Here is a 23,255-nt window from a genome sequence, read left to right on the forward strand (position 1 = left end):
CCCGACACATTACTCCCCTGCTACAAACCAGACAGATGACTAAAGTGCCTCTCAGATTGAGGAACCTGGGACAAAACCTTTAGCCAATAGAAGATAACAGTCTAAAACGCAGCAGAAAAAGCCTAGACAGAGCAGCAGCTTTGCCTTCAACAACCGGCTGACGTCTCCCAGGCCTGAAAGTTCGCCTGGCTGGCTGAATAAAACATGGTGAATCAATAGCTATTTATACAGGCTGGGACTTGGGGGCTGGAACAATAAAATATCATCTCTTTCATCTACGCTGCAGTTTTGGTTTGCACATCGATGGCTGTTATTTTATAAGTCATGAATGGCTCTCTATATTTTTATAGGCTTTATGCTCCGTCTCTCTTTTTCTCTCATCTTACCCACTCACATTTCTTTCCATATTGAGCAGTAGACTCTTGCTTTCTCTCCGTCTTCTACCCTTTACAGGGTATTTCCTCTTTCTAGCCACTCTTTTCTTTTTCTCTTCCTCCCTTTTCTTCACAATTTCCTTGTTTTTCCTCATCTTTCTTCTCTCTCTCTCTCTCTCTTTCTCCCTTTATAGTTGATGTACTTGGAATTGGTAGAGCTATAAAGCTCAGGTTGTTTTATTGGCCAATGAAAAGGCAGGCGCGCAGCGGGGCAGTGCATCTTGGGTAATAGAGTGTGTGTCTTTGAGGGATAACTTACCAGAGGGAAGGCAGACATATGTGTGAGTTAGTGCGTGATTGAATTAGTGGGTAGGAAAGGAGAAAGTGAGAATGGTAAATAGATGATGAAGTAGAAATGGAAGGAAATGATCAAAGGAACAGGAGAAGGGAAAAGTGAAAGGTGAGGAAAATAGAACAGGGACATATAAATAGGGGTGGGTTTTACATTGGTATCAGTTCCAGACTGATCAACATAGAAATATTGATAACTATAGTTCTGCTATCAGGATTTCTGAAAGATTTATTCTTTGTGACCTTTTCAAATTCCTAACTAACCCCAAATACTGATGAAGCTACCAGTGTAAACAGATTAACATTGAAATTACTGTGCATTTACATTCTGTGCTATACAGTCAGAGCAGAATGTTCGAAGCTGTGGGCTTACTATGCTACATTTACCAAAACGCAATGCATTGTATGCAAGAGAATTGTGAATTAATCGCAGCACGGCAAGCTCTGGTAAACTTGAATGGCTCCAATGCAAATGGGATTGGCTGGTAATATAACTGCCTCAATTTAGTCAGTTCAAGGAAACGCTTGTTATCATTATTCCACTAAGTCATACGCTCAGGTTAGACATCCCAATCAAGCTCATACACTTCATACCCGCTGCTTAAAGTTGGTCAATTGAGCTGTTTTAGGTTGCTAGCTAATCACTTACATAGCAATAACTGGCAATTGTTAGCCAAAGTTTGAACTCATCCAGATCTATGTGCTCGTGTTTACTACTTGTAAGAGATTACCACAGCTCTTTACCCAAGCGGCGCATTAGCAAATGTCCCTCTGGGTGCTAATAATTTGAGAATAACATTGTAATCTGTAGTCATAAGGAGCAGTATGGCTTTTTATTTATAAATACCCATCTTAATACTCTAAAGTGAGAAACACTCTTTTTAAACTGCTTATTAATTGTAGCTAAAGATTGTATGCTTTAAATATTTATTTATGAGTTTTTAACATTTGATATTACGTTTATATCACAAAGTAAAAAGTTTTTTTTTTACAACTTGTCACCAACTTGTCTAAAACCATTTAAAAGAGCATCTTATATTGAAATCACTCCCTGTAATTTTAGATTTGTGCAGGTGTTTGTGTGTCTGTGCACTGCATGGTAACATAATACTGTATTTATTTTGTCCAAACAAACACAGAAGACAAATGCTTGTGAATACTAAAAGTCATAACTTCCACCCAGAAGTCAAGCCTATTACAAACACACTGTGGGTGTATGATGCCTCGCTGCAGCTTTTGGAATCACGGCCAAGGTTTATGAAAATAAAGGACGTTTATTGAAGAGCCTTTGTGTAATCTAGAATGCTATTTCTATTGAGTTTTGCTATTTTCCATTCTTGTTCTCTGTGCTCCTGTTTTTTTTTTATTAGAGAACATGCAGTGTCTTCATTCTTCACCATCTTAGAGTCAGTGTTCTCTGTCCTGTTGAATTAAGAACAGACTATGTGAGGTATTTGCTCTTTCTGCTCCGGTTTATTTACTTTAATGGATTTTCACATCTCTGCTACAAGCATTTTGTATACATAAATAAACCTTGTATCCTTTAAGTATTTCATTTCTTTTTTTCCCTTTTTGATATAGTCATGAACAATTCACTTGAACATTTCTGGTTTCTTCTAAACTGGTAAGCCTAGATCTACCTCCCCCCCTCCACTGCTTTGTTAGGACTTATTTATACAGATCCATGGATTGCAGCAGTAAAACTCTGTTTTATCTACACTGCAGCTTTACACATTAACAAACATTTTGATGGCACGCAATGCACCTGTTCTTGCCATTTGCTGATTCTTTTCTGTCGCTCGTAGGAGCTATGACGAAGGCAATGGCTCCATTTATTTGTCTGCTATAAATACTACCTTGTGGCCCTAGGAGGTGAAAGGCCACCTCTGTAAAGTGACACCTTTTACCAGCTTGACAAAATCACAGCTGGCCATTGTTCCGGGTTTCTTTTCCGCTCTGACTTCTGAGGTGAGAAGACTGCTCTTTACTGCTCTGACTTTACTGGCAGAGGCCGTTTGCTCTGCAAATAGACACACCAAAATAAATTCTGTTCGCAACAAGGCGACATCCCGCAGAAGATCCACCGTTAGCTGGTACCTACCACTAACCAAGTTAAAAGGTTGAAGTTAGTCACAGCAGAGCATGTTAGTGCAGAGTGTTAACTCAGATAACAAAGAGAACAAAGGCAATACAGCTTTCTGTGGGCTTGGACCTTAAAGGACAATGACTGAAGTGAATCACAACTCTTCCTTGCTTGGACCCAATCTATGAAGCCCTACCGATCAATGACTGAACCATAATTTTGACTTTTAAGATAACTTAACATACATGCAACAAACAGTTTCCATTCACTTAATTATAATCTGAAACATTAATTTCCAAGATACTGTCTAAAACCTTAGTCAGTGACCTTACTCCTGCAGTTCATGCAGGTCACAAAAAAAGCGTATTCAGGTGCCTCATTCCGTTAGCTGATGCTTGAACGTTAAGTAACAGTGTCTAATGGTTTGCGTGGAAATTCAGTATAATTTTAAAATCTGTTAAGAATGAATGAAGAAAGGAAAAAATATGTTTTAGTTTAAAAACAAATCTATCCCACACTTGGCGTTTGATCTCTAAAATTCAAAGAGGTTTGCCGAAATAGTAAAGCCTTCAAAAACTCTTCCAAGCTATACACCTTCTCAATGTGAAGTTATAACAAGAAAACAATTAGTAGATTTCCCTATGGTTGTAATAGATTAACACTTTTTTAAAAAATTCTTTACGTCGTCTCCTTAGTGTGTAACTTGACACACCCTGCGTCAGTCTGAGAGTTAGGCTGCACCTATTGTTTTAAGATTCAGCATCTCTGCTTTTTGAAGTTTTCATTTGGGACCTTCATCTCCAGCTCATGACTTTATATTGTCAAGACAATCTGGGTCACTACACACACAGAAGCAATACAAATGCTAATACAAAGATACACACACACACACACACACACACACACACACACACACACACACACACACACACACACACACACACACACAAAGATGTACAAATTCAAAGACTTATATAATCCACAAATGAATGCCTGCACACAGAGGGATGAACACATCCTAATATGTATGCATGAATAAAAAACACAAATGGGAATGAGATGTTTGCTGTTTTCCTTGTCCTATTTTTCAATTGTGCCCAAATAGATAAGCTAACTGGAGATAGAAATAGCTACAGACAATAGTCCGATAATATTTCCTAGCTGTGTTATCTCTATTTTTGTCACTGGCTCTTGATAACACAAGTGAGAGAGAGAAAGATAAGCGGAATAGACCAAGCTGAGGGCAAAATATAGCTTGATAAATCTTCCATCTAGCAGGTCTTACCGAGAACTATATGAGAGATAAACAGTAGACAAAAATAAAACATTAAATGACCTGAACTGTTAATCACTAAAAAGGTCTGGATGGCTTAATCGGGTTGCTCAATCAGTCAAGAGGCAGAAGGCAAGAGTGAAAAGTTCTGGGAGTATATAATTTAACACATGACAGGATACAAGAGCCTTGAAATGTTCTTTTATCCTCTCATTTGTCGACCAAAAGTTCACATGAAAATCAATACTACCAGCTCCACAATTCTGTTCACTCTAGAAGAAGCAATCAGAGATGGAGCATTAAAATCAGCCAGTGGTGACAGTTTGACAGGAAACGGCCTGAATCGGCATCCCACTAATGCCTGTTTGACAGCCACACAGCAACTTCCCGCCAGCCGAGATAAGATAAGTGACAGAGCGAGCACTCTCCCTCTAGATGTTAATGTAGACAACAAACGCTTTTTCTGCTCTCATTCCTACATTAAAAATCATTTGCTGACACGATATTCACCACAGATTGACAGTGATTTATGACTGAAGTGTGAAATGTGTTGTGTGCTGTGCTATTTTTTTTTTTTAAACACCAGAAGTTTAACTGTGAAAAACAGACTAGTGATAAGCTCATCATTTTTTTTCAAGTTTAGTTTTTCTTCTTTTGGATCGAAGGAGGGCAATTAATTTCCCCAAGGGGTCACATGAGAAACTAAGTGTGTGGATAAACTGAACTAAAATCATGTTTTTGACACATTGGGTTGTTCCAAGCTGACCTCAAATCTGTTCAGTTTTAATTTTGTCTCTTTATAAAATGCTACTTGTAATTACAATTAGGTAATGAAATGTACAATAGACATGATCATCACTGAGAGGGAATCTGTGTCTGGATTTGGCATATTACATCACTGAGAATGTTTGTTTATATATCAATTTAGATCCAAAGAGAACTAACATGTTGAGTGTTGGCAGGTCAGTAAAAATGTGACCTCACATTTGGCTTTAAAGAAACTGCCACTGTCTCATGAATGTTTTCACCAGGCTTTACATTTCATGTGCAAACAGACCTTTGACAGTTGCAGTTTGGGATGTGGTTCATTCATTAATGCAGTCACATCAACAGCAAATGCAAGATCTTCCATCCATTCTGCATCTGAGAGCGTCACAAAAAACGTCCTGCTTTTAGCCCTATACTCAAAGGTGTAAGTCCTTTGCCCACCTGATAGCTGTGTGGTAGCCTATGTCACCATATTTGGTCTACAAAAGTACAAACTGTCTGATAAAATTAACAAATTTATTTACATCAACAACATGGCAAATTCTTGTACACTGTCTTACACAACACTGTCTGGTATAATATAACGCAAAAATACCAATTTCAATTCTGGATTCATTTATCAGTCACTTTATCTTGCAACTGCTTCTAAAGTCTGGCAATTTTCCCCATTAGATTTCCCCATTAGATTTGGACAGCTATTGGTTGTTACACCTCGCAGTTCAGGTCCATCCAAATATGAACTTAATTTAAAAATACAGACTATCTTTGTTAAAATTATTAAATGTGATCACTGTGAATTTTTAGTAAACACTGCCTACAGTAACATTCATAAAACATTACATTTATAGCAAAGGTGTGCACAGCTGAGCTAATATGTGAGAAAAAAATAAGTAAAATATTAAAAAGTGAGAATAAAATTTTCATAAGTACGGGAGCCAAAACACTTGTAATTGCCAACTGAGGAGCTGGTTTGAGTTGACTTGTGGGGTTCTTGAGGAGCATGTGATTGGCTAGAGAAATGGGACTGTAGCCCTCATTGGCTGTACATCAGGAAGTCGTAATGCTTGAGAGATTAGAAGGTTGCATCTAATCCTGCGTAGCGATGGGGGATGGATAATCCTCTCTGACTATTACCCCCTTGTGCAAGGCCTGTGTGTGTGTATGAGACAGTATGCCTGTGTGTGTTTGTATTACTGCGACTAAATATATAATCCTCTTCTTTTTGACTACAGGGAGACAGATTAAAGTGATCTTACTTCACAGTTTCAGTACATTTTTATAGATCTACATTTACTGATACTCCTTTATTTCACATTTATTTTTGTGATGTATTTTTTTTTATTGTTTATAATCGTAAGATGTTAAACTGTAGCATCTTATTGTGATAACATGCAAAATACAAACATAGAGAATACAAGATCCCAAAGAACCACTGTTATCAATTGGAAGAACAAAAAGTTTGGCAGCAGATGGTATGGTTGCAAATGCCCTGAGGTCAACATTGTGGAGCGAGTCTGACACAAATCATTTGAGACAGCTTAAAAGTGCAAAAAAAGAACTGTGTTCTCTATAACATATTATATTTTTTTTTAAATAAAAGGTTCAATTATACTTTACTTAATTTACTTTTTTCAACTTTTTAATTAACTTAGTGTGACATAACTGAATTAATTAAAATATATACAGAATTAATTTTGGAATCACACCTATTTCTGTTGTAACACATTTTTTCTGAATCTTTTTGTTATATAGTTGAAACAATTAAAATGGTTTTTTGCTCAATTAAAATTATCCTTAATTATGCAAAGAAAATTTTTTAACACAGAACACAGTAGTTTAGTATTACGGGTTTTCATGTTAAATCCTTGGAAAGGAGACAAAAAGGGGAGGAGTGGCAGCAAATAACAGAAAGAAAAGAGTAATAAAATGAACAGTCTATAGTGCTTAACTTCATTCGTGTCAGTGACTCTTGTCTAACTTGGGTAGGCTATTGTGGGACAACAACCCATCCAACCTATCCAATCCACCCATCTCCCAATGTATGACAGAAGTTACAGCAGCAACAGATAATTGATGCCATAAAATGTGTTGATAAGCTGAGGCTCAAGTGGAGTTGCTGGAAAAAAGAGAGCCATGATAAACAGTCTGTGCTGTGGGTGGATTGTTTATAGTATTTTAACATTGAATGTAATATAAATTTATTGGTTATCAAAAGTCCTGGTATATCACGACAACCTTAATTATTGTAATTACACGTTATCACCAACACCTGTAATTGTATTATTTAGGGGCATATAAACATGAAAAAAAATTCCCCAAAGTTGAAAATAGCACACAACATTGCTTCATTGCGTTGCCAATAACCTCACTCAAAGCCTAACAGGATTTATTTTTTTTGGTTTTATCTAAAGTTTTTCTCTACTTCCAACAAAGTTTACTGTTTTACTTATAATTACTTAGACTTTGGTTTTGGGACATTTACTTTCATTTATCTTGGAAGTGTGCAAGTATTAAAGGAGTAGTTGTGTAGCAACAAGGCCTGCATGGTACGCTTAGATAGGCTTACTGTGTTGCCTGACGTTAATGTGTTTTTTGCTCAGTTAGTTTTAATGCTAAAGTTTCTTGGTTCATTTTTTACTAGACATATTGTTTTGACATGATGATAAAATTATTCCACTGGCTTTGGAGCTCAATGACCCCTACATTTTTAATGTAGCACTTCTTCAGAACACTGCAGTTCAAACTGATGCTGACTATCCTGAATAGATAGATTTAAATTTAAAAAACAAAACAAAAAAACCCCACTTTTCTAAAAGTGAAAACTCAAGTCTTTCAATAAACAAAACATGGATTTTTAGTTACTAAAAAAAGAGTTAAACCGGAAAACTCTCCTATACTGCTGTTATATACGAATTAGTTATCAGTGCAAAAGTTCAAGTTGCTTATTTTCATGGATAGTACAGGATAATATTGCAATATTTTGCATGGGGATATTGTATTGATACAAGGACATGAAATATCATAATAATAAAATAATTTAAATGCTTTGAGAATACTATCAATTATAGGGCTCATTTCATGTAACACCATCTTGAGATAACATTAGCCAAACAAACACATATTAACTCAGTTCAACCAAAAAACAATCCAACACCGAACACACACCTAGTGTAAAAATACTCACATGAGTAATTATAGGACAATAACCTTCGTGTATGAACCAAAAAATAAATAAATAAAATAAAAGCAGTGGCTTAGTGATTGTGGGGGTTCTGTTTCATATTCTTGTATATTGTGGTGACTAAAAGTTTGCTCAGAGCCTGAGGGTGTTGCATGCTCACAATCACTTTTGATCACAAAGTAATTGCATAGGTTGCACAACAGAATGCAAACTGATGCAAACAGTCAGAGTCTGATTTGGGCAAACTGCAATCACTCCCAGAGAGAGTGAGGTTTGCGAATAATTGCTATCTAATCTATAAATAAAAAGACCTGCCAATATGTTGACATCAGTCAGAATGAGTCTTAACTCAAGGGCATTTGACTCAAGTGGCTACAAGCTGGTTGTGTTCTGGTTAGTGCAGGAAGGTTGCTGGACAGAAAAACAATGGTTAAATGTGCATTTCTGTCTATGTAGACAGCACATTTATCTGATAATACAGTAAATTGCTCTATTATCATAAATAGATTGCTTTTAATTGCAAAGATGACCCCATTCAGTTGCAGACCGATATGTCTGATTCCATCATTGCAACATTTATGGCAGCTTTTAGTGAGATAACTTTATCTTACAGGATAAATCAGATACCGACAAAGTTAAAGTTTGAGGGCATGAATATGCAGTTGAAAAACTGTGACAAATTGGGATATATGTTCTCGTAGCATATTGTAAAATGTTAAAAATCAAAAAGAGATTCTATTGTTAGTGAATTGTTTTTATAATATAGTGTTATGGTGTGGATATCACCATGATAAAGTAAAATCATAAAAATAATAAATATTTCAAACACACACACATGCAAAAGAAAAAAGGCTGCATGCAGTGTAGTGAAGGGCACATAGACTGACAAAGGTGTAAGTGATACTAGGCCATACCCCTACAGGCCAGACAGGCAGTGTGACAGAGTAAATGGGGTCATCAGCTTAAGGACTTTCAAGCTACACTAAATATAGCCCATTATTGACAAAAAAGAAAAACAATACACAGAGAGAGAGAGAAAAGAGAAGGGTAAAACACAAGATGGATAGAAGTTAATGGCTTAGATGAGATTGCTTCTTTAGCATTTATGTCTTGATTCTGGCTCTGTTTACACTGTGAAAGTGGGGGGGGGGGGGAATTAAAGAGCCTGAGGGTGTTGCATGCTCACATTTTTCTTTCTCCCTTCCTTCCCATACTTCTCGCCTTCTGAAATACTTCAGATCGTGTGGAAAAAAGAAGAATGCAAGGCAGCCCTGGGGCATTTATGTGTGTGAACAGTTTCCCTTAACCTGTCTTTTCATCTCCTATATTAAATGCTCTATGGCATAAGTCATAACTCAAAGTCTAGAATTACTAGGCAACTATGACTTCAATGAATTTTGCTGCAAAATGAACAGATTTTTGCTTTTGTATTTCTTATACAAAATCTGTAATTTTGTATATGATTTTCAGAATTTAGTCATTTATGTCAGAACACTCATTTCTTTCTTGAATTCATTTATAGGCTGCTTTGAATATTATTAACGTTAAGCAGAAATAGCTATTATAACTCATTAGATACTCCAGGTAGATACCCTCTATGAAGACTTTGGTGGGTCAGTGGGAGGCCACTCTCGCTTCAATAACTGAGGGTGGTGGCTTCAACAATACGCATGAAAGTTTGCTGAATTAATATAAAACCCGTACTTAAAGGTCATGGGGTTTGTTGCACTTTTACAGGAGACTTGGGTCTTTGCCATGTGTTTAATTGTTAAGTATATTACATCCATTGTTTGTATTACGTCCATTTTTTTAAACTTGTTTGAGGAAAAAACACAACACTGACATCATAGGGGAGTGGCAGATCTGTCACATGCTTTGGTGCGATACTGGGGAGGATAACACCAATGGAGAATTTACATGCACTTATTGATATGGCATCAACTGGTCAATAATCAGTTTATTAATTATCTGAAAGGAATTAAAAGCCTCTTTTAGAAGCTAGTTTTCCCAACCTGTAGCATGACTATAGCATGGCTCAAGTATTAGTTTTCAATTTCAATCATGCGATAATAACCTTGCTTGCACCATTAGAATTTTGAGGTTATGTAGGTGAGGTGAGCCACTTCTGTTCCTCAGTAAATAGTAGAGAGAACGAATACCAAGATTATGCTATGCAACTGATGTTCTCCTAATGAGAAGGAATCATTTCTTTGTTCAGAAAACAGCAATATGGGGAGAGAATGTTACTGTACTACATGGTCAGCTGTATCTAGAGAAATCCACAGCTTGGAACAGAGTAACTAACTGAATTAAATGCCAGACTGGTTGCCAGTATTTATTTCTGTGATTGATTAAAACCTCTATCCGCAGAGAGTTGGAAGGTAAAGTTATTTGCACACAGGACCAGACAAGAATAACTACATACCATACTAGTCACCAATTTCTTCGGTGTGTTGGATTAAACAACTCAGAGGTTTGTCAGGAAACACTCATATTCTTACCCCAATCTTGCAGATGGATTTTGGGAATGTGGGTCAGACCTGAAATGCATCATTGCATGGAGTTGGGCAGTCATGATACAGTTATTGTTGCCTTTAAAAGAATGCATAATGACTGATTTCTGATCTACAGTTTCTGCTGTTAAGGACTAATTAAATTTATTAATTAGTAGCTTTTCAATTAATGCTTGACATTAATTTTAAGAAAATGAAATGGAACCATATTAACTTTTATTATCCATATACCTGAAGCATTTTCTAGGAGGTTATAATTCTGAAACACAAACTGTTTCTTCACTACTGATGGAATATATATATATTCCATTTCATATTAGACCTAAATATAAAATGCTCTCACTTGCTAGTTGGTCAAACCATGATTTGCTACTCTGCTTGATTCTAATCAATGTTAGCACCAGCATCTGTTTAACAAGCAGGGGTTCAGAAATAACTCTGCAGAGACCAGCAGGGAGGTGAGGACTAGCAGAGAGGACCAGTGATGCTTGAATGGTCTGATGAGGCAATCAAAGAAGGGATTGACAGGGCCATGATCTGTGTGTGTGCAAGTGTGTTTTTGAGTGTACCTCTGCTCAGTTCAGTAACCATCAATAACTGTGTATTATCTGAGGTCTCACAGAGGCCTGGTAAAGTTGCAGGGAAAATATAGATTCATATAAACCAGTGGAAGCCTTTAGTTGTTCACTGGCTTTCTTTTTCAAAGGTATTTAAGTTGGCCTTTTTCCATGCCCAGCAGAACATTAAAAATAAAAATCCATCAAGAGTTCTCAAATTAACAGTTTTAAGCCAATATTCATGACTCCAACATTTAACCTAATTGCAGAAAAAAATCTAACTGCCTGACATCTACCGACCAAACTGAGTACCAATTAAAATTTACCATGCAAATTCCAGAATATTAATGTTAAAAAATAAAATAAAATAAATATTTCAGCTTTGAACTCACTGTAAACTTCCAAGGAGGAGAAGAAAAGACCTTAAATAAACGACTTGCTCAAAAATTGCTTATTGATTTTTTTATTTTAGAAAAAAGGAGGTTACATATAAGCAATTAACTGGATTTTTCTTGTGCTTAGTGCATGGGGATGGTTGGAAAGACTGATGAAAATTTGTACTCTTACTGGGGATAAATATCAGCTAATACAAGCACCATAGTCAGATTAAGAGCTAATTAAATGCACCATACTAATCTAAGAAGATTAGGATAATACCTTGTATTAGGACTTTTTGTAGTCCTGTGAAAAACTATGTACATCTTTACTGATGATGATTGCAGCCAATTGCTGGTAATCAAATGCATTTGATAAAATGATTAGCAACAACAACAACCTTTATTAAAAAGTACCTCACACCAACTACTTCTTAGTTGGTTATTGCTGCTAAAGAGGAAGATGGTTCTATAAGCTACTGAATCACAGGGTGTACAGAGTTTTTTAAGGGTTTTTGAATTAATCCTGTAAAAACTTTTTTTTCACTTGATTGTATGTCATCTTCTCTTTTTTTGAGCAATATATATTAATAAATTATATGCTGTTTCATTTTTGCCTTTCCTACCTCACCTGCAACCAAACATTACACTTCTTTTTGCATCCCTTTTTCTCCAGACATTATTCTCATTTTCTCAAATGAATGGAGCACCAGAGAGAGTGGGGGAGGAGTGGGGGATCCCTTTAGATCTTACCCAGATGTGTCCTTTAATCCTGTAATTAGCTGCAATTACGGTAATAGATACAAGAGATGGAGTGATCATATTTGCACACTGATTAATTTCTGTAATCTTGCTGTATGGTAAGAACTATGTCTTCTGGTCAGATTTCAACTTGCTCACTGAATGCTTTATCTCTCTCTCACACTTCTGCCTTCCTTCTTCCCATTCTCCTTATCTCTCTGCACCATTTCCCACCTCCACAAAGCTACCCTGAGCCCACCCCCCAGTTTTTCTCCATACTCCTCAATCCCCTCTTTGTCCTAGGTGTAATTCATCTGGTTTCTATCCTGAAAAGGACGCAGAGGGGAAAAAAGGAACACACAAGAGACAACAGAACAGAATAGGACACAACAAGAGGCCCTTTAGATGTTGCAGATGATGCCTTTAATCCTGTCAATAGCTGCAATTATAGTAATTATCTCTAATAGCAGCGCATTATGTTGAGGCTCTGATATGTTTAACAGATGATGCTGAGTCGTGCCGCCTCTACCAGGCAGAGAGGGCAGAGAGCTTAGATTGGTGTTGATTTCATTAATATCAAACAAGGTGAAACTGATGATGGTCCCAAGGAGGTTCATAGACTGAGGACATTTTTGTTTTGTTTTGTTTTTTCAGGCTCTGGGTTGAGGTCTAATGGAAGTGTCAGACATGGTACTAAGGGGTCTTTTAGAGGTGTAGAATGAGAGAAGAGACTGGAGATTGATGGTAGTAAATATTAGGGGTTTGAGAGAAAATAGGGATAATTATATCTTTGGAAGATGCTCTCAAAATAAGATTTGCCTTCTGTGTTACAAGATGTGTAAATCTGCAAGACAAGAGGAATAATCTACAGCTAAAATATACAATACGTTAGTTACTAATCTAACCTACAGCAACCCAGCTTTATAACTGTAACATCTGTTTAGTGTGTGCTTAATATTTACAGATTTTACAACTAACTACAAAAATTAAGCTGTTCTGGATGCAGCTTGAAAGATGACTTTCTAATTTGCACAGCAAATATTCTACCTTTTTTAGTGAAAAAAAATTGTAACTATCTGTGAAAATAAATTCTGTATAGGTTATAAAGACAAAAGCCAGTGTTGTTGTCTGTGGCAGAACAAAGCTCCTGGTTACTAGATTTATGGATGAAATAACTACCTTTTCTGATGGATTTATAGTCTTTATTAATTATAGTTAAGGAGACAATAAGTCAGGCTATACTTTTCTCAGTTTCTCAGTCAGTATTATCCCACATCTCTTCTAAATATATATTTTTAAAAGACTGACGGTCTGAACACACGTGGATCAGTCATTTAAATGTGGACCTTCACTAATTGGCGGGCTATGTAACAGTCGTTACATCTATCCTTTATTCACAGTTTATGGATTATACACTTTAAAGTCCTCATACACTTAATACACACATGTGGAGACTAGTTGGTCTTTTTTAAAGCAACATCTCTTTCCTTGGTAGCTCATTCTCTCCCTCTTTCAGACGCGCACACAAGCGCCCTTCCAGGTCTTGATGTGAGGTAGCTCCTTGATGCAGTGATATAAGAGGCAGACAACAGACCAAGAACGGGTCAATAATTCATTAGATAGAGGACTCAACTTCAACCCAAATAAACGTACACACACACACACACACACACACACGCACGCACACCTATCTCACTCAGTTCCAACCACTGTATAAAAGACTGTCAAAGAATAAGTCTTTCTCCCACTTTGTCTTGCGACTTAGACTTTCTACTTTCCCTTTATGATAATTTACATTTAATCCTGAATTTATGGTCATATATGTCAATTATTCGTGGATGAAACTATATTTGATATAAATATGAACTGTCAGTGGTTAGAGAGAAAACACTGTTCTTGTGTTTCCCTGTATCACCTAGTTTTAAAAATAAGACCATATGAATGAAAAACAAACAAGACATCCGGCTAAAAAGTTTTTTTTTAATTATTGCATTTTTTTCTCCTATATGGCACTTGGGAGCAGAAGAATGCACAAGGCACAGGTGTGATGGTTAGTACCATTGCCTTGTAGCAATAAAGTCCTGGTTTTGAATCCATTTGCGGAGTTAGAACGTTCCAGGTACACCAGCTTCCTCCCACAGTCCAAAGACATTAATATTAGTTAAACTGGTGATTTGAAATTGGCTACAAAAGTCCAGAAGCCAAAATGTGTGAATGTGGGTTGTGAATGGTTGTTTGTGTTAGCCCTGTGATAAGTAACCTATCTAGGGTATATCGCTTTTCTCGCCCCATCTTAGCTGGTATATACTCCAGCCCAATCCAGCTGAAGACAACGGTTTAATGGATAATATACATTCTTATGTACAAACGTACATACAGTATACACTGTATGCACGTGGGTCCAAAAGCATAATGACAGCCTCCTTTGGGGCGGTGTTCCTTGGTTTGGGATAGCCCCTTAGTACAAATGAAGAGAATCGTAATGCTACAGAAAACAACATTTTCTAGACTGGTTTCAAGCCCTCGTTTAGGGACTTCAACCCCATCCACAAACTCTGAGATGCAGTATGAGATGGGGCTTATTGCCCAAGTGTTTATACTTTCCTTTTGGTGGAATTAGTATATACAACACAACACAAAACAAGCACTGAAATAAACCCATCACAACAAGCCAGTCTCAGACAGATAGAAATGGGATGCCACGAGTGACAAATCTGAATCAGCTGTAGCTGCATTGTGAAGAGTGCCTCAGTTAAACACCACATTAATCTGAACATCATTTTTTATATTATATATATATATATATATTATATATTTCATTCTCAGGTCATCTTAACTTGTCTTATTTCATATCGTTAAACATCATGCATCTAATTAGTTTTACAAATTAATGTGTTTTAAAGAGTTCCTCTCTTTCCTTAAACCACATTCTCTATCTATCTCGGTCCGAAACAAACAAGTCAAATATTGTTTCTGTAGCTATAGTAAGAGAGAAAGCTGCAAAAAAGGTCAGCCAAGGTGAAATGAGACACAAGATCAGACTCAAACTGGGATCATGCTTGCAACCCTCTGCTTTACAGTAGTCACAATTCAGTGGTTTAATTCCAGAAAGATATCCATTTAGGGAGTAAAAGCTCTTGAATGTTGTGCCTGTTAGCAAGCGTCAATGTGCTACAGGCTGAATTTGGCAAATTTAACAAACATCTTAGAAAGCATAATGAGGATTGATTTTTCTTTATATGTATATAATTTAGGTATCTTACATTTAAGTCATTTCATTTATCAGTATCCTGACATTTAAGGCTCCAGCGTGTTTATAAAACAATAACAGGCACCTAGGCTTTAGACGCTTGATTTTCAAAACTACATAAACTGCTGGGATTACGACAAAGTGGAACTAAATGCCAGGAGAATGGTACTTGTTTGACTGTATTGTGACAAGTATAAAATTTGGTGGAGAGGGCACTGCACAGAGTCCTGACCTCAACCCAACAGAGCAGAGACTGTGAGCCAGGCCATCTTGTCCGACATCAGTGTCTGACCTCACAAATGCGCTTCTGGAAGAATGGTCAAAAATTTCCATAAACATACTCCTTAACTTTGTGGAAAGCCTCCCCAGAAAGGTTGAAGCTTCTATAGCTGCAAAAGGTGGGCTGATATCACATTAAACCCTTTGTATTTAGACTGGAGTGTCACTGAAGTTCATATAAGTTTAAAGGCAAATGAACAAATACGTACTGACAAGTTTGCCTAATGCACAATCATGCACCCCTCTGTCACTATAAAACACAAAAGCACAACCACAGACTCAGAACGTGCCTGCATGATTTTTGTAAAGATCCAATACTCTAGAAAATGTTGTCATGCATTAAAAAAAAGAATTGCTTTTTTACTAATTGCTGTGTTTCATACGTTTAATCATTAAAGCATCTTAATATAGGAGACAGGGAAAGACATATAGTGGTATTTCAGCAGGACTCTGCAAACCAGCACTAAGCCACTGATCCCTACACATTTACTCTTCTTTTGGGGTACTTTTGTGCAGTACCTTGTACTTCAGTATACACTATGCACAGTGGTTAGAATAATTTGAAACTGTTACATCACTACAAGTTTTTCACCTTTCCATAATTCTGTTACAATATTACTGTGGTGTGCCCAATTACATCTGTATTTGTTATTTTTTGTGTTTGATGTTTTGTAAGCAACTGGATGTTTCCTTCCTCCCTCCCTTGCTTTCGTCCTTCCTTCAATCTATCTACCCGTGCATCTGCTCATTTTTATAACTCCCATTGATGTTCTTTGAAGTCTTTCACTGACCTCATACAATTTGATGATTCCATTGGTCTCGTTGGGAGCTTTCCACTGCATGAAGATCTTTTCTTCATATGGCGTATTCTGCAGAGATTCCATAGGCACTGATCCAGGAACTGAAAAGACACCAAGTACATAAAGTATAATAATACATTACAACACAAATATGTACTCATATCTGAAGAATGTACATAAAATTATATTCAAATAACTGGTTCACAAACATATGTATGTGACAAAAGTATTAATAAAGTATAGGTATTACAGCAGAGATTATAAACTATTTTAGAAGTATGAAATGTATTTATAGTAATTATATTACAATATTACAATAAAATAAAAATGTTCATTGTTTTCTGACATTACCATCTAATTGTCAATCTCACTAAAATGTCTTAGGTTGTAAAGAAAGTCAACTTTCCAGAAAATGAATCCACACAATCATTGAGTCCATTTCTAATAATCCCCAAAAGAGCAGTTAGCACTCGAATACAGAGTACCAGTTGAAAAACACAAATTGAGATAGACATAAGCAAAAAGGCCGATGTGCAATGTAATGACTAAATAGCACATCTCGGGTTCAGTGACTCTAAATATTAAAGGGAGGGAGTAAAAAGAACTATGGAATCAGAATCAGAAGTAAAGAGAGGTATATTAAATTACACTAAATTACAGTTCAGCTTCTCATGATTTAATTAAATTTCTTGAGTCCAAAAGTTTCAAATGTCTCAGAAGGTAAAAATATTCAATTACCTGAAATTTAATTATAGGCTTTTTTCTCCCTTTGAGGCAGTGTGAGAAACACTGTTTGATCTGGAAAACTTGATAAATGGAGGACATTTGCAACTATTAGGTATGATAGGATATTTCACAATATTTCTTATAGTGTGAAAGAATGAAATATTTTGCTGCATCAATACCAGTCTATGTTAAAAGAATTCTTATTTTAAAAGAATTATTCTTTTAACATAGATATAGTCTCGTCCAGCGGATATTGATATTTTATCACATGAAAATGAGGACATAACGTCATACGTAATGTGATTTCCTGAGAAATGTGTCTTAATTAGCAGTTCAACATCAACTACGCATATTGAAAGTTTAACGACAACCTACGACTTTTAGGTATTGCCATATTATTGTGCAGCTCAGCGGTAATTTGTAAAATGAACCCAGTGTCATCCTAAGATGAATGGGAGACAGACAAGCTGTAATAATGTCATGTAGAGATACATCTTGAAGCACCCTGTAGTCAGTGAATAATGGAACAACTGCTGAGATTAAAAAAAAGACAGCAGCCACTGAGATTTTCTTGGGCTATGGGCAGATTTTCTGGCTCACTGCTGGGAACGCTACATCCAAATCAAACTCACTGGAATGAAAAGCCTCAAACATAAAATTTTATTAGCTTACAAAGTCAATTACCAATTCAATGTCAATGGACCAACTGTCTCTAGTAAGGGAGAAACTTTTATCTGTGTTAATGATTTGATTCAAAGTTCAGCAAGACGCGCATTTTGTGTATTTATCATTTAAGGATATTTTACAGTAAATGATCTCTTCTTCCAGACATTTGGTATCCATCCTGTTCTTTGATTGTGATGAACACATCTTTACTTTCAACCCTTAAGTTCAACTAAGATCAGTTGACTGTATTGACACTTGCTCAGAAGATGTGATTTCTTCTGGATTTATTAATCTCAAGGTGAATTACTTTACTATCTGTTAGTCTATTATAAAGCAATGTCCTCAATGCTTTAGTTTTTAATTAATCAAAACTGTTTAATGATTGTGTTGTGAATTAAGAAATTCTGCCAATGGAATATTTGAATAACTGATGGACTAAATCTGATCACTGATCACAAATATTTTATTATGGACTGCAGTTTTTTTTTTGAAAAATAAAAACTGTGTTTCCGAACAGCTTGAGTACACTGCATTTCAAATCCAATGAGTTGGAGTGAAGTGAATGGTTATCGGTGTAAAAGGTTGTTAATCAAATTATAAACTGTGGGGTCAAAAGATACTGAGCAATGAGGATCCTGTCTGTACAGGAAAGCGCAGACAGGACTACTTGTGTACAAAGACAGTTGACTCATTAAAATCTACCTAGTAACAAGAGTGTGAGTGTATCAGTGGGGTTTTCAGGATGAGGCAGGCTTTCACATGTCTTCATGGAGGTACACAGACAGAGAAGAGGTGTCAGACATCTCATCTGGGAGTGAAGCTGTCAAACAGTCGAACTCACCAATTCACACAATGCGTTACACATAAAAGCAGAAACACGCAGTTACACACAGACACATGCACTAGACCCTTGAACACAATACTTACACACAGTTGCACATACATACACTGAGGGGTGTGAATTGCTCTAAATGATAAGAAGAAAGAGACAGTGTGCCAGAAGGGACAACCAACTGCAATGTGCAAGAATTCATGTGTGCTTCTATGTGTGCATTTGTGTCTGTGTGCATACTTGTTACTCTTGGTTTGGAGACTTTAATCTCTTTCTCTAGTCTCATTTTAGGAAGCTAGTTCCCAAAACATAAATCAGTAAGCTTTGCTGCCAAGTCCTGCTTTTGTTTAGGTCAAGGACAGGATAAGGCCTTTAACTTCAGATTTTTCTTTCCACCTTTCATTTTTACTTCATGGCTACTTACTATTTACGTACATATATGAGTAGAGTTTTACAGTTTAGAGTAAAATGTCATATATATTTGTAATATTCTGGATATTTATAATTGAGCTTTTTGTATATATTAGAGTCATTTCTTAAATTTTGTAACTTTGTAATATATTGTATTATTTATTTTAGTCCAGTCTGTTACTGTTCTTATGGTCTTGGAGCAACTGACACTACAACGTTTTCTTAGGGATTATTAAAGTATTCTGAATCTGATTCTGATCATTTATTGTATGTTGACCTTAATTCTGATTGATCTTGGATGAACATAATGTTGGCTTACATAAAAGTTAAGCTTGTGTTGGTTTTGGACTCACTGTAAGTCATTGTGAATAGCAGTGTTGGGTAAATGCCTGTGCGGTAAGGCAGAAATGAGTCTGACAACTGCAGGACTCTTTTACAGTTGCCTCAGTCTGATGCCCCTCAACTGACAAAAAGCATTTTGGAAAAAAAATTCTGCAAAGTTCCACCATTTACAGCCACAAATTGAATCTAACAAAGATGGATGTGCCACAGCTAGTTCTTTTACACTTGAGAATTGGCTGCCATTATCCATCTCTCTCTATAACATCCAACAGTTTAAGGAAAACCCACAGTATGGGAAGTTTCCAACCTTTTCTGCTATTTTTAAAGCCATAAAACAGTGACATGACAAACACAACAAAGACCAGTCCTTCTGAGGTTGAAAGGGTTATATTTAAAAACTCCACACTTATCCACATTTCAATGCCCAATATTTAAAAATATTAAAGTTATTTTGTTGTTTTGGCCCCTTTTTGGCTGTTAGAAGATTAAAAGAATTTCCTACATTTCCTACAAAACATTTCCTAAAAATATACTTAAATGAAAGGGTGGCTGTGTTGCAATAAATGAAATTTATTGCAACACAGCTGCTCACACCTATAGGTTATTAAATACAGATATTTGTGTTATTATTTCTTATATGAGAAAATAACAGGTTAGAGGATAATGTAACAAAAGTATGACCATTTATCGGTTACATTAAAAATTATGGCTCATGACTCCAAACCTCAGAGTTAATGTTTTATACCTTAAAAACCCCCAAAGATCAGAGCACAACAATGGCACATGGAAAAATAACAAAGATTATTGGAAACTATTTTTTGACTAAAATTCATTCACAAAGTATTCTGACTCACAGCTACTGAGATGCACAACAGAAAGCACACAGACTAGTAAACTATCAGACAAGTCTGACAGGAATATTTTGATTAGTAATTCTGAGGTGTTGATTAAGGGCCCAGCCTGTGGAGCATATCAAATTACCCTAACAAAGAAATGCAATTAATTGCTGCCATTTTTATTCAACACCTTATCACTCACTTCTGTGTCTGTGTGTGCACTCTCATCTTTTATGATGCACAGTGTCTACCTGAAAATCGTTGGATGTTTGTGTGGTACTTCTGTGTGTTGTCTCTGCTGTCTGTGTATGTGCACGTGTGTATACCAGGTTTGCATATCTGTGTGGGGACCACAATTGAAAGTTCACTATACTTGTGGGGACCAACAGCCTTTATGAAGACAAAATCCCCATCCCCACAGGTTTGAAGGAATTTTTGGAAACTCAAAATGTAGTTTTAGTGTCAAAGTTACAGTTAGGTTTGGGTCAGGGTCAGGCATTCATTTTTGATGGTTTTTGTTAGGGGTAAGCGACTATGGAAAGCGTTATGTCAATTAGATGTCCCCACAAAGATATGAAAACACAACTGTGTGTGTGAATGCACGTGAGGAGCCTTCTGTTACTCACAGTGTGTACCATGACATCTGTGTATGCTGCTTTCCAGTGTGTGCATGACTCACATGACAAACCCCCGTATCTGCTGTGGTTTGCATGTGTTTGTGTGTTCCTGTGTACCTCGGGGGCTTGGACAGAAGAATACAGACTTCATTGAAAAGATAATGGCAGCTGTAACACATTAATCATAACTTGATTAAGTCCCATCATGCTGCAAGATGAATGGCCTGCTTTATTACGCCAGCAGCTCTCTCTTCTGTGTGTGCCCCTGTCTTGCCATCTCTCTCAATCTTTCTTTTGTATTCACATTTTTTGTCTCTTAACCCTCTCTTGCTTTCTAAGTTTGGCTCAAATTATCTTTATTGGCATGAAATAAATCTCTGCATTTTATCCCTGGCTTTCATTTGTCTTGCGCCCTTTATTATGCAACAGACCTGATTGTTTATATGAAAATTTTGACTTTTAATCTTTGTCAGTGTTTCATCTTGTAGCAGCTGTTTGCAAGAAAAAACTAATTTTAAAAATCCCTCTAAGTGATTTTGTGATTATCTCAACTATAACTATGTAAGAGTGAAGTAAATACTCTTGTAGTCACTATTCACTTTGAGCTATTTTTTCCATAACAGTGCTTTCTTTTTGTTTTTAACATAAACAACTACATTTTTTTTCTTGCAGGGAGGGGGGGGGGGGGGGGGAATTATTTAGTGTTATGTAGTGTGTTTTTTTACATGTTGTTCAACACAGATGCTTAGCTTCCAGGGGAACAAATAAACTCATCTTGACAAATGGCAAACAAGCAAGGTTTACTAGCAGTAGTGCAGGATTCAGTTTTCATTGTGATACAAGGATTTAGGACAGATACATATTTGCAGTTATAATTAGAAACCCCTCAGGAAGTACATGGGCAAGATTTGAATCATTTGAAAAACTTCTTTTTGGCAATCAGACCACAAATAATCCCCTTCATTAAAGCCAATGTTTTATCCATGTGAAAATTCCTATTCCTATGTATACAGTGGGAAAAATAATTATTTGATTCCATCCTGAAGTTTTCTCACTTACAAAGAAATTAACTCTTTATTTAACTCTGTTTTTATGGTAGTTTCATTTTAGAGGAAAGAAGCAGAATAATGACCGAAATTTTTTTTTATTTTATTTGCTCTTACTTCAAAATAGCAGCTACAAACCCAGACACTAACAATGACTAAAAGTCATTATTGCCATATAAACAATCAGGTCTGTTATGTAATAAAAAGCCCAAAACAAATGAGAGCCAGGGATGAAATGCAGAGATTTATTTCATGCATGATAATCTGAACTGAATTAATACATTTCTTTTAAGAACAAACCAGCATAAAATTAAAATCAGTTCAATCCTTTGGAGGTAAACAAACTTAGCAGGGAATCAAATCAATATTTCCTCCACTGTATGCATCTAATCTATGGAATATTAAATGTTAAATGATTCCGTTAACATTTTATATACACAGTAGCGTCTCGTTAATTTTTTAACCTGATCTAAAGTTGTCAATAATGGTAAATACGATTATGCCAAAATACTCGTTCTATTGTCATGTAAAGATTTTGTCCTGTAGGATTAGAAAATTTGACTTTTACATCAAATAAAAGTATAAGAATGATTAAAAGCACATTAATGTAAATGCACTTCTACAACTTTAAACGTGCTCTGATAAACTGCCTTCCTGAAAAGTGAAGCTCTGAAGAAAACAAACAAAAAACAGAGCTGCTATCTTTTTTTCCTTCTACTCTGATCTTAAACAAGAACCGTACTGTGATGGTAACAGGATGATGTCATCTCAATTGCTGTCATTATAGTCTGTGTGAGGAGATCTTTCTCTTTAACAGTGGTTTGGATATTTGTGCACATATAAACAAAGGGATTTAAGGTTACCATATTTATTACCCGTTTGTCGTGTAGTCATTGGCACAACACCCGAATAGATGGAACTGTCAGGGGTGATCCTGGCTCAAGAGTTGGGTGTTCATCTTGTAATCGGAAGGTTGCCGGTTCGAGCCCCAGCTCAGACAGTCTCGGTCGTTGTGTCCTTGGGCAAGACACTTCACCTACTGCCTACTGGTGATGGCCAGAGGGGCCGATGGCGCGATATGGCAGCCTCGCCTCTGTCAGTCTGCCCCAGGGCAGCTGTGGCTACAACTGTAGCTTGCCTTCACCAGTGTATGAATGTGAGAGTGAATGAATAGCGGTATTGTAAAGCGCTTTGAGGGGTCCCGAAAAGCGCTATATAAATGCAATCCATTATTA

The 23,255-nt window shown here is 36.4% G+C and overlaps 1 protein-coding gene across 1 annotated transcript in view; it reads right to left on the reverse strand.

Moving 5' to 3' along the window:
* Positions 1 to 23,255, reverse strand: part of ptprt (protein tyrosine phosphatase receptor type T) — a 317,310-nt gene that overhangs the window by 141,574 nt on the left and 152,481 nt on the right. Inside the window, exon 11 of the mRNA XM_085353386.1 lies at positions 16,536 to 16,645. Within this exon, the coding sequence (XP_085209512.1) occupies positions 16,536 to 16,645 (110 nt within the window). The remainder of the gene's footprint in view (positions 1 to 16,535; positions 16,646 to 23,255) is intronic.

The sequence above is a fragment of the Diplotaxodon limnothrissa genome, linkage group LG5, assembly GCF_057381915.1.
Source record: "Diplotaxodon limnothrissa isolate DT_005_m linkage group LG5, D_limnothrissa_male_GT1.1, whole genome shotgun sequence".
NCBI lineage: Eukaryota > Metazoa > Chordata > Actinopteri > Cichliformes > Cichlidae > Diplotaxodon > Diplotaxodon limnothrissa.